The sequence below is a fragment of the Aulonocara stuartgranti genome (genome assembly GCF_965226115.1).
Source record: "Aulonocara stuartgranti genome assembly, chromosome: 8".
NCBI classification, from domain to species: domain Eukaryota; kingdom Metazoa; phylum Chordata; class Actinopteri; order Cichliformes; family Cichlidae; genus Aulonocara; species Aulonocara stuartgranti.
Window position 1 is genome coordinate 8627470 of NC_138959.1, and position 13470 is coordinate 8640939.

The 13470-nt window shown below is 38.5% G+C and overlaps 1 protein-coding gene across 1 annotated transcript; it reads left to right on the top strand.

Annotated features, from left to right (window-relative positions):
- The first annotated feature begins 2144 nt into the window (after positions 1–2144).
- prph2a (peripherin 2a (retinal degeneration, slow)) lies at positions 2145–9303 on the top strand. The gene is made up of 3 exons (XM_082543118.1): positions 2145–3343; positions 4674–4920; positions 8082–9303. The coding sequence occupies exons 1-3, from the start codon at positions 2763–2765 to the stop codon at positions 8283–8285; spliced, it is 1032 nt and encodes a 343-aa protein (XP_082399244.1). The 5' UTR covers positions 2145–2762; the 3' UTR covers positions 8286–9303.
- The last annotated feature ends 4167 nt before the right edge of the window (positions 9304–13470 follow it).

A 13470-nucleotide genomic window follows, 5' to 3' on the forward strand; every position in this document is an offset into this window, starting at 1 on the left:
GCTGTTACTGTGTGGTTATTTTTTTTGTTTGTTTTTTTTTTTTCTCAAAAATAAGTCTAATTCTTAAGAGTCTAGGGTCAAAGTCAGATTTCAAGTAGTTTGGTATTGGGACAGGCTGAGCTTTTCAGAATCACTTGTTTTACCTAACAGACCAAAACATGAAGATTTTCAGTTTCATGTTATTATTCCAATTCAATAGCTATCAGATTTTTACAGCTTATATGAAGTTTTGAGTCTATTCACCACATTTATAAAGAGGTGTATAAACAGAAGAAGTATTCAGAAATTCATACTGCATGTGTACCTCTTTGGGATTAACTCAGGACATTTTGCAAAATCAAAAATGGTACATAAGGGGAGGAAGAGTAAGATCTGGGAGTATAAAGGGACCAAAACATACTCAATCATTATCTATGGTCTGCGTTTAGCTGTGGAATTTCACCATCCATATCACGAGGGATGTTTTCACTACTTGGGCAATGCAGGAAATCAAACTGGTTAAGTCTGATCCAACTTTGGATGTCTTTGAAAACCTCACCAGCCATATTTCAGAGTACTCAATAGGTATTCCCTTGTGTAGCTGTTTATGTCATAAACTCCCATGCAGAGGGAAAAAAATACTGCACTGAAGAACAGGTAATATGCAGTTAAAAAACAAGTTTGTGGACATGGGTTAGTCACTGACCCAAGAACAAAGTAGAGCACCCTGTTGAAAATACCCTTCTTACTAAGTTACTGATAAAGTTTCAGTAAGACTTGACCAACACTGAAGGAGCTCTAGCTTTCATGTGCTCTCAAAATGTGTTTTCTGATGACCATAAAGTTCAGGTATAATTAATTCAACCATTTTTATATTGAATAATTTTTGCATTGAAATATGTGGGGGGAAAATGGGAGTAGTGTTTACAGTTAATGTAAAATGTGCATCTTTTGAGAGATTATATAGGTTTTCTTGCAGAAGGAACAGAAAGTAAATTGTTATTACACAAAAATATTAAGACACCAAGTCTGAGATTTTTTATTTTTAAGTCTGTTATAGTTCAGGCTTTGTTTTTATACCGACTCTGCCTTTTAAAATTCCTGCCCACAAAGGTAATGCAAGTTACACAAAATAAAGGAGGAGGGGGAAAAATAGTAAGAAAAGAAAAGATCTCTGTGTTTGTATTTTATTTAAAATGCAGTCTAAGCCATTTAAAAATCCAAAAAATAAGAAGGAAACAAAATAGAATGCTATGGAAAAACGGAAGATAATAGAATAAATCGGCAATATAGAGTTAAATGGCTCCTAAAATTTAATAAAGCAAATAAAATAAAATGGCTTAATAAATGTAGTTAAAACAATCACAGCAAATATCTCATAATATAAAATGTAGTGGACAGTCCAGCTTTGAAATTAAGCGCAATAAAGAGTATTTTTTGCTAAACATGTGTCACATTATCAAGAGTTACAGCATGGGGTAGAGAAGAAAGAGCTTTTGGCAGCTGCTTCCTAAAAATATCGTTGCTCACTCAGGTTGTAGGCAGTATAAGACACTACTGAATAAACCAGTAGTGCTGTGAAATATTCATTTGGCCAACAGTTTAAATAAATCATTGAATACCTGGTGTTAGCATGACATTCATGTCTATGACAACTGCAAACTTATGATTATAACACATAAATATTGTTAGTGAGACAGCGCTAAACACGCACAAAGGTTTGATGAAAGACATTGTGAAAAGAGCATCAGGAGATTGGGCCTTCAGTGTTCCAATTGCATTTGGTAAACATTTAGCAACACTGCAGCTCTCACATCCAGCCACAAGGAGAAAGAAGAATAGACCGTTCAGGGAAAGGCCTGGCTTTGATCAGCATAAGTATCTGGCTCGTGTATGTGCCAGACACTGTGTTGGTTCTAACTGCCAAGATAGCAAATGACAACAAGAACATCAATGAAAGCAATAGAATATTTTTTATCAGCTTGCCAGACAACGTTTACTGCAAACACTGAATTTTCATGTTTAATAATGTTTAAGCAAAATTTTAATTTGTCCAGTTTGTCACAGTTTGGTCTTGATTTATTAAGCAATTACTTCCAAAGTAAAGTCATAGTGGGGCTTTATTAACTCAGTGTTTTTGATTCGTTGTGAAGACATCTGGTTTGTGTTGAGCTTGTGGACCCCATACCTATGAATGATTAGGCTTTATCATTAGCCCTACTGTCATGTCCATTACCTTTGTCAACCATCTGCTGAAACTTGTGCTGCTCCTGATGTGTTTGATCAAGGCAACCATGACCACATGAACACTCAAACCAATTATGGCCCCTGGCAGCAGCTTACGATCAGGCTCATCTTCTGTAAATTGGATCAGGGTGCTTACAGGGGCTTAGCATGACGTACTGCAACTTTGAGTTTAATCATGAGGATCCCCGGCCATCCTCAACCTCTTTGAGAGAACGCAACATTAGCTTCTCCTGTAAAGGTTTGAAGAAATAAACCCTTTTGAACACTGAAGTTTAGGACTCAATGGTGCAGAAGAACCTTTAAAATAAGGATCCGGTGCTGTTCTCCTGAGTTCTTTATAGCGGTTCTTTTGCCATAGGATGGATTACAGTCTGAGCTGACTCTTCTGTTCTTTCGGACCAGCCAGAGGACATACTGATTACAAACAAACAGGGAAGTGCAGGTTAGCATACTCAAGAACTTTATCTAAACCGAAGTGGAAATCTTGGAACTCCTGCAGTGTTTTTTACAAGCAAGGACACATCACAGATTGAAGAATGGCTTTGTTGCCAGTTAAGTTTGATCTGAAAAAGCGAGTAAAGTTGGCTCAGACAGTCTGGTTCATGTACTGGTTTGCTGTGTTGGCCGGCGTGTTGGTCCTCAGCATGGGTCTGTTCTTCAAGATCGAGCTGCGAAAACGCTCTGAACTTATGGACAACAATGAAAGCCACTTTTTGCCCAATCTGCTTATTCTCATGGGTCTAATAGCCTGCAGCATCAACGTCTTTGGAGGCAAAGTGTGCTATGACTCACTGGACCCCGATAAGTTTGCAAAGTGGAAGCCCATGTTGAAGACCTACTTGGTATTCTGTGTAGGATTCAACGCCCTGCTGCTTGTCACGGCCGTGCTGTGTTTCTTGATGAGAATCCCTATGCAGTTCACCCTGGCTGAAGGGTTGAGGAACGGCATGAGGTACTACAAGGACACCGACACACCGGGACGCTGCTACATGAAGAGGACCCTGGACTTGATGCAGATTGAGTTTCGTTGCTGTGGAAATGACAACTACAGAGATTGGTTTGAGATTCAGTGGGTCAGCAACCGCTACCTGGACTTCAGCTCAAAGGAAGTCAAAGAGTAAGTGACAGAGATTTTTTAAAAAAAAGTTAAATCCTTTATTGTTGGCCTTAAAAGTTGCAGAGTTATTTAATGTGGAAGTAAAATGAATGTGTTTGGATTGCCGTTGAACCTAAGTGCACCAAGCTGCTGAGGTGGGGTGATCTGTGCAAAGTTAGAGTTCAGTATAAGTGGATTTGAAATGAAGGTAGATCAGATCAGGCGTAATACTTACTTTCATCCACTGAGGATTACCATAGCAGAAACGGTGACTGCTATAGTTCATAGCAGAGATGTGTTCTTGGGGTCAGAGAAGAGATCTGGGGGCACTTATATGTGAAGATCTGGACTTTAGTGAATGGTTGCAGAAAAAGATACAGTCAAGTCCCACGAGAAAGCTTTACACTAGCCTGTTTATGTCTCGGCCAACCAGCACCACTTAACTTTTTGTAAACAATTTTGTGTGCCGGGACATAATTAGTGTTTAATCTCCAGGATTACAGTGTCTTGTCCTTCATGAACCAGTGTCTTGTCCAATCAGCAGAGGACATGGCAGCACTCCAATAACAGCACTGCCAGTCAAAAAAAGTGTAGCCAGAGATGCTCACATTAGCATAAACTAAGGACAACAGCGTTATCATGAAAACAGGAAACAGCTATGCTTTAGAGCCTTCTAATTGGGCAGCATTTGGGGTCAGTGTTGTTGTGGTGCCATTACAGGTTTTTGTTGTACTTATACATGCAAGATATCACATTCACTGCCAACTTTCTTTGTAACAGTAACTCCAGAATTATTCTACATCATAAAGTCTCTGTGCTTTTGACCAACAAGTTGTCTGGGTCATAATTCGGAAAGCTCAAATAGGTGGTGACATTTCTTGCAATAACGGATACATATCTGACACCCCCCAGTTCTTTGTGATCCAATTACACTTGTCTTTCCATTGACCTACTACTCTCAATCATAGTCAAGATCAGCTACTCAGACTGAGCAGTGATTCTAATTTCAGTGTTTGAGTGCCTGCCTTCTTGCTTCTCGCAGTTGTTCAGACCTTAATATGTACTCCTTGAGATAGTTTGAAACAGCAGTGTATGATGGAACATTTTAGCTGACGACTGAATGCCAATTCAGGCTAGCTTTGTGGAGGTTGGATAGCTGATTTAATGTTGTTTATTGTCAAGGTAAGATTGTACTGCAAAGTATAATACAACAACTTTTGACCTGGAGTAATGTATGGATTCCAGTTAAATCTGAACGAAGGGAAGTCTAACACAGGTGTGCTAATTCAAGTAACAGCCCATTCCTGGCCTTCAACATCATCTTCCCCTTTACTGTTCCTCTTCTTCCTAGCCGCATTGGCAGTAATGTTGATGGCCAGTATCTGATGGATGGAGTGCCCTTCAGCTGCTGTAACCCCAGCTCCCCCAGACCCTGCATTCAGGCACAGATGACCAACAACACTGCCCACTACAGTTATGACCACTACACAGAGGATCTCAACGTGTGGAAGCGGGGATGCCGCGATGCCCTGCTGTCCTACTATGGTGGCATGATGAACACCATCGGAGCCCTGGTGATACTGGTCACTATGCTGGAGGTCAGTGCCACAGACTTACTTAAATATATTAACTGAAACAATGTTCACTTCTTAGTTGGAAAATGTAGCTCTTTTCAACTTCATTTAAAAGTTAGAACAATCCCATGCACTATCCACTGCATGGAGGAATGGAGATCGTGCATAAATGTCTAATTAAGTCTTCTACTGTAACATTGTCTCTGTCTAATGTTGGTTTTGCAAACAGTATGTCCTCATTAATCTATTCACATGGAAAGAAAATAAACAATAGAGGGGACTGCTTGAGAGCTGTTGAGTGTTTCAGTTGTAGTGGGCGTTTTTTTTAAATACCCCAATTGCAGAAGTGACCTTAATGCACAAAATATTGTTGTTGTCACAACTATTACAGAAAAGTATATATTTCCATGTCCACTGGTGGAAGGCTTGTTTGAAGATACAAACAGCTGGTCTTGGCATATCAATATCTAGAAATAGCAACAACCTTGCTGATAGCTAAATTGAAGCCAGGCAGGTGTGTTAGTCATTTTAATCAGAAATACAGAGTTCTTTGGAGCACTACTCTAGCCTTGAAATCTGTTGGTGGAGCCTACAATAGAAACAACTGATAGGTAAATGGGCACCAGACAATGTTTTCCCATATTCCCAATGGGCTTAACATCCCAAGAATTCTGAACAGGGAAAAGCCTCATTTGAAATGAGAAATAGTCTGGAAAATTGTTATGTTCAGAAAAATAATACAGATAATTCAGCCTATTCGATCTGACAAATCAGAGATATTTATGTGTCTAAGTGTTTTCTAGCAGTACTTCCCATTTTTTTTATATCAACAAAGACAAATTGGTTAGTCTGGCAACTGGTTAACCTCCCCTTCTGTCCTTAACCTATGACTTCAGTCCAATTCACTTTCATGCAGTAGGTTAGACAGTCTCTAACAGGCCTAGCAATACATTTCAGTTTGCAAGAGGCACTTTGAAGAACAATTGGAACTAAATATGTTGATTTTTTTCTTCAAGGAAAATCAGTTCTCAGTTTATTTTTTACTGAAATTCTCGAGTTACCTCATCACATTTGCTCCAGTTGGATAGTGGGCCTAAAACAATAGATACCAACTTATAACATTCCTGCACACATTAAGGACCGCAGCTTCCCTTGTCAGCAGATAAAAGTAACAACAGCCTTCTTAAGTCACAAATATTGTACCTGTATCCGACTAGATTTTATTCATTTTTAAATTGTTCTGCATTTTCTCCTCAGATCATTTTCAGTTAAATGACTGAAATTGAGAGAAAGTCTTTAATGTCCAGCTAGTAGGAAGTCAGGTGAATAAACATGCAAAGCCTTGACCTAGTTGGCATTTCTTCCATCAGTTTCCTCCATCCCTGCTTCTTCCCTTCTTTCCACAGTCTGCCCACGCTATCAGTAATACCCACTTACTGCATCTCCTTCCCAAACACCGCTATCCTCTTTACCTAAATATATTTTCTCCTGCCCTACTATCGAGATACCCTGTGCCACCTTTGGCACGATTTAGCTCACCTGCGGTTTCTCACCTGCTACTTTCTACCTAAATCCTGTAACAGCCATGTGTGTCCTCTTTCCTCTCTTTACTTTCTCCTTGGCCTCCACTGCCAACATCTGTGGTTGTTTGTAAAGCCAAAATATCTGCTTATGATTATGCAGAACAAATAGACATGTACAGGTGAATCCTTGAAGCCAGTGACCACAGCGATGATATAAATTGTTTGGGTTCCTGCATCACCTTGAGGAGACAGTAAATAGAGCCATACAGATAACATCTTTGCTCCAGAAATCCAGCAGACAATTGTTTGTTGTAAAAACACAGCTTCAGCTAATCAGATGCACGCTCGGAGGAATCCTAGATTTAAAAGAGGAGTTACGCAAGCATCTCTGTGCCGACACATATGGGTTAATCTGCAAGAGGTGACAAGGAAATACTTATTTCCAGGAGTCTGATCTCCTGATCTGATGTCTCCATTTACAGTAACTGGATCTTAACTGTCCTAATGAGATGTTAGCCCTATAGGCTATAGATTACTTCAAGAATTTAAAAAAGCTCCTAATTTCATTTTCCTTGCTTGAATATTTGCCTTAACACAACATATTTGCAGTATATTACACAATTTCTGACTCAGATACATTTATTGAAAGATGTAAAGTTGTATCATCTTTTCATGTCCTACTTATAAAAACCATGCAAACATTTCTAAGCATTTAGAAGATATTCAAAATAATAGCTGAAGATTTTTTTTAATTATTAGTGAAACTGGAGTTCTGAATTTAATATTATTACACTGGAAAACATCAGATATTTTCCATTTTTGCTTTAAAATTTAATTAAAGGATTTATTAAATTATCTGAAAGAGCATTATTAATTACATTTCAGCTTAAGTAATCAGAATTGTTATGCTGCAGCAGATTTTTAGCATCCATGAGTGCTAAAATTCACTACGTACAACTGATGCATTACAGTGGACCTATTATACCTGGTTTGTTAAATTAAAGACAACTACATAGCGGAATTATAAGAATGAGGTCATCCCACATCTGCACTGAATGCTCCATTTTTATACTTTTGGATTTGTGTGATGTCTTAAAGAGGGGATATTCAAATGTGGGCATCCCACACAAACAGCACAGTCTGTGAACACCGCCTATTACTCCAATCTTCTGCTTGGGCAGGGCAGCCAATCAGAGAAAATCATGCATCATGCAGCACCAAGACCCAGTAGAAGATAAAAAATTTTTTTTAGCTGAAACAAGCAATGTTATTTAAGTATAGTCCAAGAATAAAATATGGAACTATAGATGAGTAGAACAGGCCCATTAATTTGGAGCTGAGCAATGGTGATACTTTTCCTTTGCTCTGATTTGAAACTTCCAGTAATGATGAGAATACAGATTTTTGTCTAGATATCCTCTGATAATTAGCTAATTGTCTTGATAATATTATGTTCTAAACCGCAAACAACATTTGTTTAACTTCAATTCAATGTCTTCCTTCATATAATATCATTTTTCTATCTTTCTGATTAAACTGGAATTTCAATCAAATTATTGTAGCACAAGTGTATAATAAATTCCCTTCTTAAACGTTTTCTTTCATGTGGCATGGCTACATTTCACATTAAGTTTATCAGATCTGTGTTCCTGTTCCTTGCAGGCTAGTGTGACTGTGGGCATGCAGTATGTCCACAGCTCCCTGTGTAACCTTGCTAATCCGGAGGATCCAGAGAGCGAGAGCGAGGGCTGGCTCCTGGAGAAGACAGTGAAGGAGACGTTCACTGACATCATGGACAAAATGAAGTCCATGGGCAAAGGCATCAAGGTGGAGGAGGGTGAGCCAGTGGTTGAAACAGTGAGCTGAGCTAGCGCCACCTGAACAAACTGACCCCACTCCCACCTGAGGAGAAAATCAAAGACATGTGAGATTTTTCTACCAGCATTTATTTTGTAGGCCTACTCATATATTTGGTTATGAACTCATTAGAAATGGACGTGAAAAGATCATATTGCATATTCATACTTTGATAAATAGCAGCTGGATGGGTTTTTAGTTTTGGTTTTCCCCAGTAAAACAACCACCAGCATGGTTTTTTGTTTTTTTGTTTGTTTTTGCACCAGCATGTTTTTAATTAGGTTTACAGTTCTGCTTTCTGACACTTTGTGCATTTTTTTCTCCAAAAAAAGTGCAAAGTTATAAATCAAGTAAATGTTATATGTATTGAAAGCATGTAATTTTCTCCTTTATTTTGCTGTCACGTAGTTTGGCGGGGATGGTGGTTGCTATGCAATCCCCCCCTCTCATGGAACCCAATGGTGCAGATTGAAGATATTTAACTCAGGTTTTGCAATGTTTTATTTTTGCTAACCCGTCTAGGCTACTTTATAGTCAAAGCAGACAAATTAACCCCTCTGACTTGCCCCCATTTATACTCCAGTTCACTGGATAAGCAGCTGAGATGGAGTATAATTTTCAATTAAATGAATCAGTCATGCATGAACAGTGCAACACATGGATCAAGACTGAGCATGGGAATCAGGAAGTTCAGAAACATGGGGTGACTCCAAACCTGTGGCCTGAAATTGGCAGCTAAATCTTGGTTCCTGACCCCTGTACTGTAATCTCAGATCCTCTTTGATATTTCCCTAGTGCATTCAGTATCTGTATATTGACATATGTGTATGTACAGTATATAACTTTGTATATGACGTAGAAAAGATGAAAAATTACTTTTTTAAAAGAATGTAATTAAGTTGAATCTTTTATTTGAATCAATGTAAAGTTGTTTTTCTTTTTTCCAAATAATTTTCTTGGCTTTGTGTGACTGTGTAGAGGAGAGATTATGCTGACTGTATACGCGAATAAAGGATATTAGAGACGACATACAGCAGTGCAATGATGGCGTTGTGTTGTCTCGACCTTGAGTCATGAGGCATGCTGTGAGTGCCACTGGGTTCCTTATTAAGCCAATAGGATAAGGCCTATTAAGGTATTACTGCTTTCACATGGCCATGGGATGACTTTTCACATGCCCAATGTAAGGACATGTGTGTACAGTATGTGTGTGTGCTTGAGGAGGAGCTATGCACGGGATGCATTCTCAAGAAACATGCAACAAATGTTACTCTCACTTGTTCTTTTCTTTGGTTTTATGCACTTTTTGTGACTTAAACCTACTCTAAAATGAGGTTTGACTTCAGAGGGCGCAAGTCGGAAAATCCTTTGATCTCTTTGGTTGATATATTGGTAAATAATAACCTGTAAGGTACTCTTTATCCATCCTGTTGAAACTAAATCCGCTAATAACGTGTGTATCTGAATCGAAAGCCACATGTTCTCAAAACTTTAGCCATGAGGAATTACGAGCCATGATATTAAAGCCAGTGTGGTGTTGTTAGAGCAGATGTGAGGGAGTGCTGTGAAGAGTCAGCAGGAACGGCAAAGAAGCCAACTCTGTGCTGTATTTTTGTTGGACCAAAGCACATAACCAGCGCTGAGTAGATAAGAAGCTTAATCGGCTTTAGATTAGCATGAACCCCTCGACCAGGTGAGCAGGTGATGTCCTGCTGCAGGATTCGAGACACGAAAGACAGAGATAGAGACAAACAAGGGAAAGTGAAGATCAGGGTGGTATGAAAGAAAAATAAGGCACCACTTTATTGAATTTCTTTCTTCTTCTTTTTTAAATATGTGAAATTAAAGTAACTTCTTGAAGTATCACATAAAAGCATTTATTATTCATCAGGTAATCACTGACATTTTAATGTTGGGGCTTTATAAAATGTAGTAGTCAAAAAATAGCATTGCAGTTCAGTATCTAAATGCAAGTTCTTAATTTCCACTAGAGCTATAGTGTCAAGTATTTAGCTGAGTACCTAACCAAAAATAGCATTGCAACACAGAGAAAGTACTCAGGTGCAAGTGAAAATACTACATTCAAAAGTCATAATTACACAGCTTTATTGTAGGTCTTCACCCAACATTATAAAGAGGTTTGAAGTGTTGGTTGTGATTGTGAATGTTGTGATTTGGCCCGATATGAATTGAATTGAACATGACTCCATATAGGTGTTGTATTACTGAATAATTGGATCATTCTTGTCATTGTCAGTTTTTAGTAGTGGAGATATTTTTATGCTCTTTAATTTCTTGGATGATTTAATCTATTAAAAAATACATACTTTATTAGAAATAGATATGTTTTGTCTGTTAAAATGCAAAGTGAAAAGTAATTGGGTGGCTAAATTATTAAATGGACAAGAAATAAAACATATTGGCCAAAATTGGAGATATTGGAAGTAAAGAACTGTGCTGACTAGATGTAGATACTTTGTTTCCACCCCTGTGTTTATGTTTCTAATGGCACACTCATATTTGTTTGCATACTGCAATAAAAAAAGCATCTTCTCCTTTTAATGGTAATACACCTGCAGAATATGTGACCATGCAAACAAGGTTGAGTATTGTCTTCAGACAGTGAGTACTCCCTCCCACAGAGGCAGCTTCTAAACTTTTAATCTGCTAAGAGCATCCTATACGTCGTCTGTATTCTGCTGCTCTCTGTTGGTGACTGCAGGTAACCAGCTGTGACCAAATCATGCTGACCGTCATGTTGATCTATTTAATTAATTAAGTCCAGCAGTGACAGTGTGACTGTTCTGTGACAATGTAATCTGTAACAGAACAATCACGCTGCCACAGCTGTTCTCATAAGTACAGCTAACTTTTATAATCTGCCTCTTTCGATTTATTTTATTTGGATTCCAAATTTCATATTTTTCGGTGGCAAACTGGGTGCTTTGTAGAGCTTTAACTGAATGATTTCATTTACATTAGAAGCCCACAAGAGGGTGTCTTTCCATCAGTGATAATGCAGCAGGCGTGGCCTTCTCATTGTGGAATGAAGAGGAACTATATTGCTTGAGTTTCGTTTAATTAATCTGTTGACAATTTCTTTAAAAATAATTTAGACTTAGAAAAGAGAAAACTGTTTAAAAAATGACACCAACTTTTTGAAATTGTTAAGTAAATAACCTATTATTTACTTCCTTCCTCATAAAATAGTTTGCATGTAAAACATCAGAAACCATTTTCAAAAAGTTCATTCCAGGCAGCTGCTCTTTCAAAATGTAAAATATAACATGCATACAACGATATGACACAATAACTCTTATTGCTGTAAAAGCTGAGACACACTAAACAGATCGAATCAGTTATTAAAAAACAAATAAAATGAGAAAAAAATGGTCATTTCTAATTGGTGATTGAAATTCTTCCATCCCAGTGAGACATAAGAAAATATGCAGCAGTGTTGGAGTTCTTGCTATGTAAATACTTAAAAAATACTAACCAAGCCCCCAGTCTCTCATATATGAGACTTGTTTAAAAATCAGTGCATTAACAACTGATGCTGAACATTAATTATTCATAAAGGAGTGGCACTTATGAATACATGCAAGATTCGAGGTGTTTATTAATTATTTAACGCGATAATGAACATGCAAGGTGTGATGTGGTTGCAGAGAGGCAATGAGTGACACGAGCTCTAATATTAGCCCGTTGACCTTGACGCTTCTGTCAATGGTCAGGGACGCTAGCTGCTATCACATCTCACTTTACACTTCACTATGGGCCTGAATAAATATGGCAGACAGAAAGAAAAGCAGAGAGAGAAAGTCAGAGAGAGAGAGAGCGAGCGAGAGGCCCGTGACTGGTAGATGTGTGGCCTGTTCAGAGGGGCATTGTTAGAGCTATGAGAGGACAATGCACTGCCCCCGCCCTGAATACTCGCCATACCAGCTGACCAGCCATTACCAGCACTGCTGCACCGTTACAATTCCTGCTGCTCGGACACACACAAACACGTACACACACGGCCTCAATCATAAGTTTGGTCTTACAAGGAAAAAACACACTGTGTGTATAACACTGGAGAGAGGAGAGAAACCAGGTGGGAGGCCAGCACCGCCTGACAAAAGGCTTAAGCTGAGGCATGCATGGGCACACAGACTGTGTCGCCACTATGTGTGTGTGTGTGTGTGTGTGTGTGTGTGTGTGTGTGTGTGTGAGAGAGAGAGTGGACGCGAACATGCGTGTGATTTACAACAAGTTAAGTTTAGACCCTCGCACCTATCTGTTTCTTCAGCAGTAACATTTCTCCTGCTGGAGCAGCAGCAGCAGCCGTAACCACCCACAAAGGACAAATGCAGCACTCACACCATCTTATTATTTCAGTGACAAAAGTCTTCAAAGCAGTGAACAGGAGAGGAGAGGAGAGTTTTCCACTGGAGGATGAGTACAGTACTACCAACAAAAAGCAATTAGAATATATACATATACTAATTAAGAGGCACCTCAATGTTCAATTTAGATCTTAGGGCTGTGTATTCTTAACTGATAAATATAATCTGTGTAAAACTGTAATCTGAAAAGAGAAAATCTGTCAATTTTGAATCTATTGGCCAAAATCTCCTTTCAAATAGGAAATTTTTGCTGCTTTTCTCTCTATAGGTGGCTGGATCAAGTGACCATTTCCTGACATTAAAAGCAATCAACATATCAATCATTAATAAATGCAATCAGCAGTGTTGGGAAGCTCTTCGTTCATTTATTCATGTACTGTACTTGTGCACAGCTGTGAGGTGCTTATATTACTGATTTAACACCTGCATATGAAACACTTTTTTTATTTGACAGCTTCAGCCCACTTCAAGGTTATTTTTTATATACATGTATAGAATACACAGCTCAGAGTAAACCAGTGATTTCCAACATGTGTGGCTTGCGACTTCTTATGAAAGCAATGTTTCAGACATTTAGGAGCATTTAGGTTTCCCGTTAAACGTCTCTGATTAAAGGATCAAATGTAGGAATAAAAGTGTTGATAAAAGCTTAGATTTTTGCAGTTCGTATTCCATTAATCATCTCATGTCCCCTTAAGCTTATCTTAGAGGCTGGGACTCCCTGCTGTATAGGATGAATACTGCTGTTTTCAGTTGCTTCAGTCACAGTAATATCATGTCTGATCATTTGTCAGTCACAAAGGTCA

Excerpts from the sequence above, each read along its gene's own strand:
- prph2a (XM_082543118.1), top strand. The coding sequence starts at position 2,763 with ATGGCTTTGTTGCCAGTTAAGTTTGATCTGAAAAAGCGAGTAAAGTTG. Across the intron at positions 3,344-4,673 it reads AGCTCAAAGGAAGTCAAAGA|CCGCATTGGCAGTAATGTTG; the intron begins GTAAGTGACAGA and ends TCTTCTTCCTAG. Across the intron at positions 4,921-8,081 it reads TACTGGTCACTATGCTGGAG|GCTAGTGTGACTGTGGGCAT; the intron begins GTCAGTGCCACA and ends TGTTCCTTGCAG.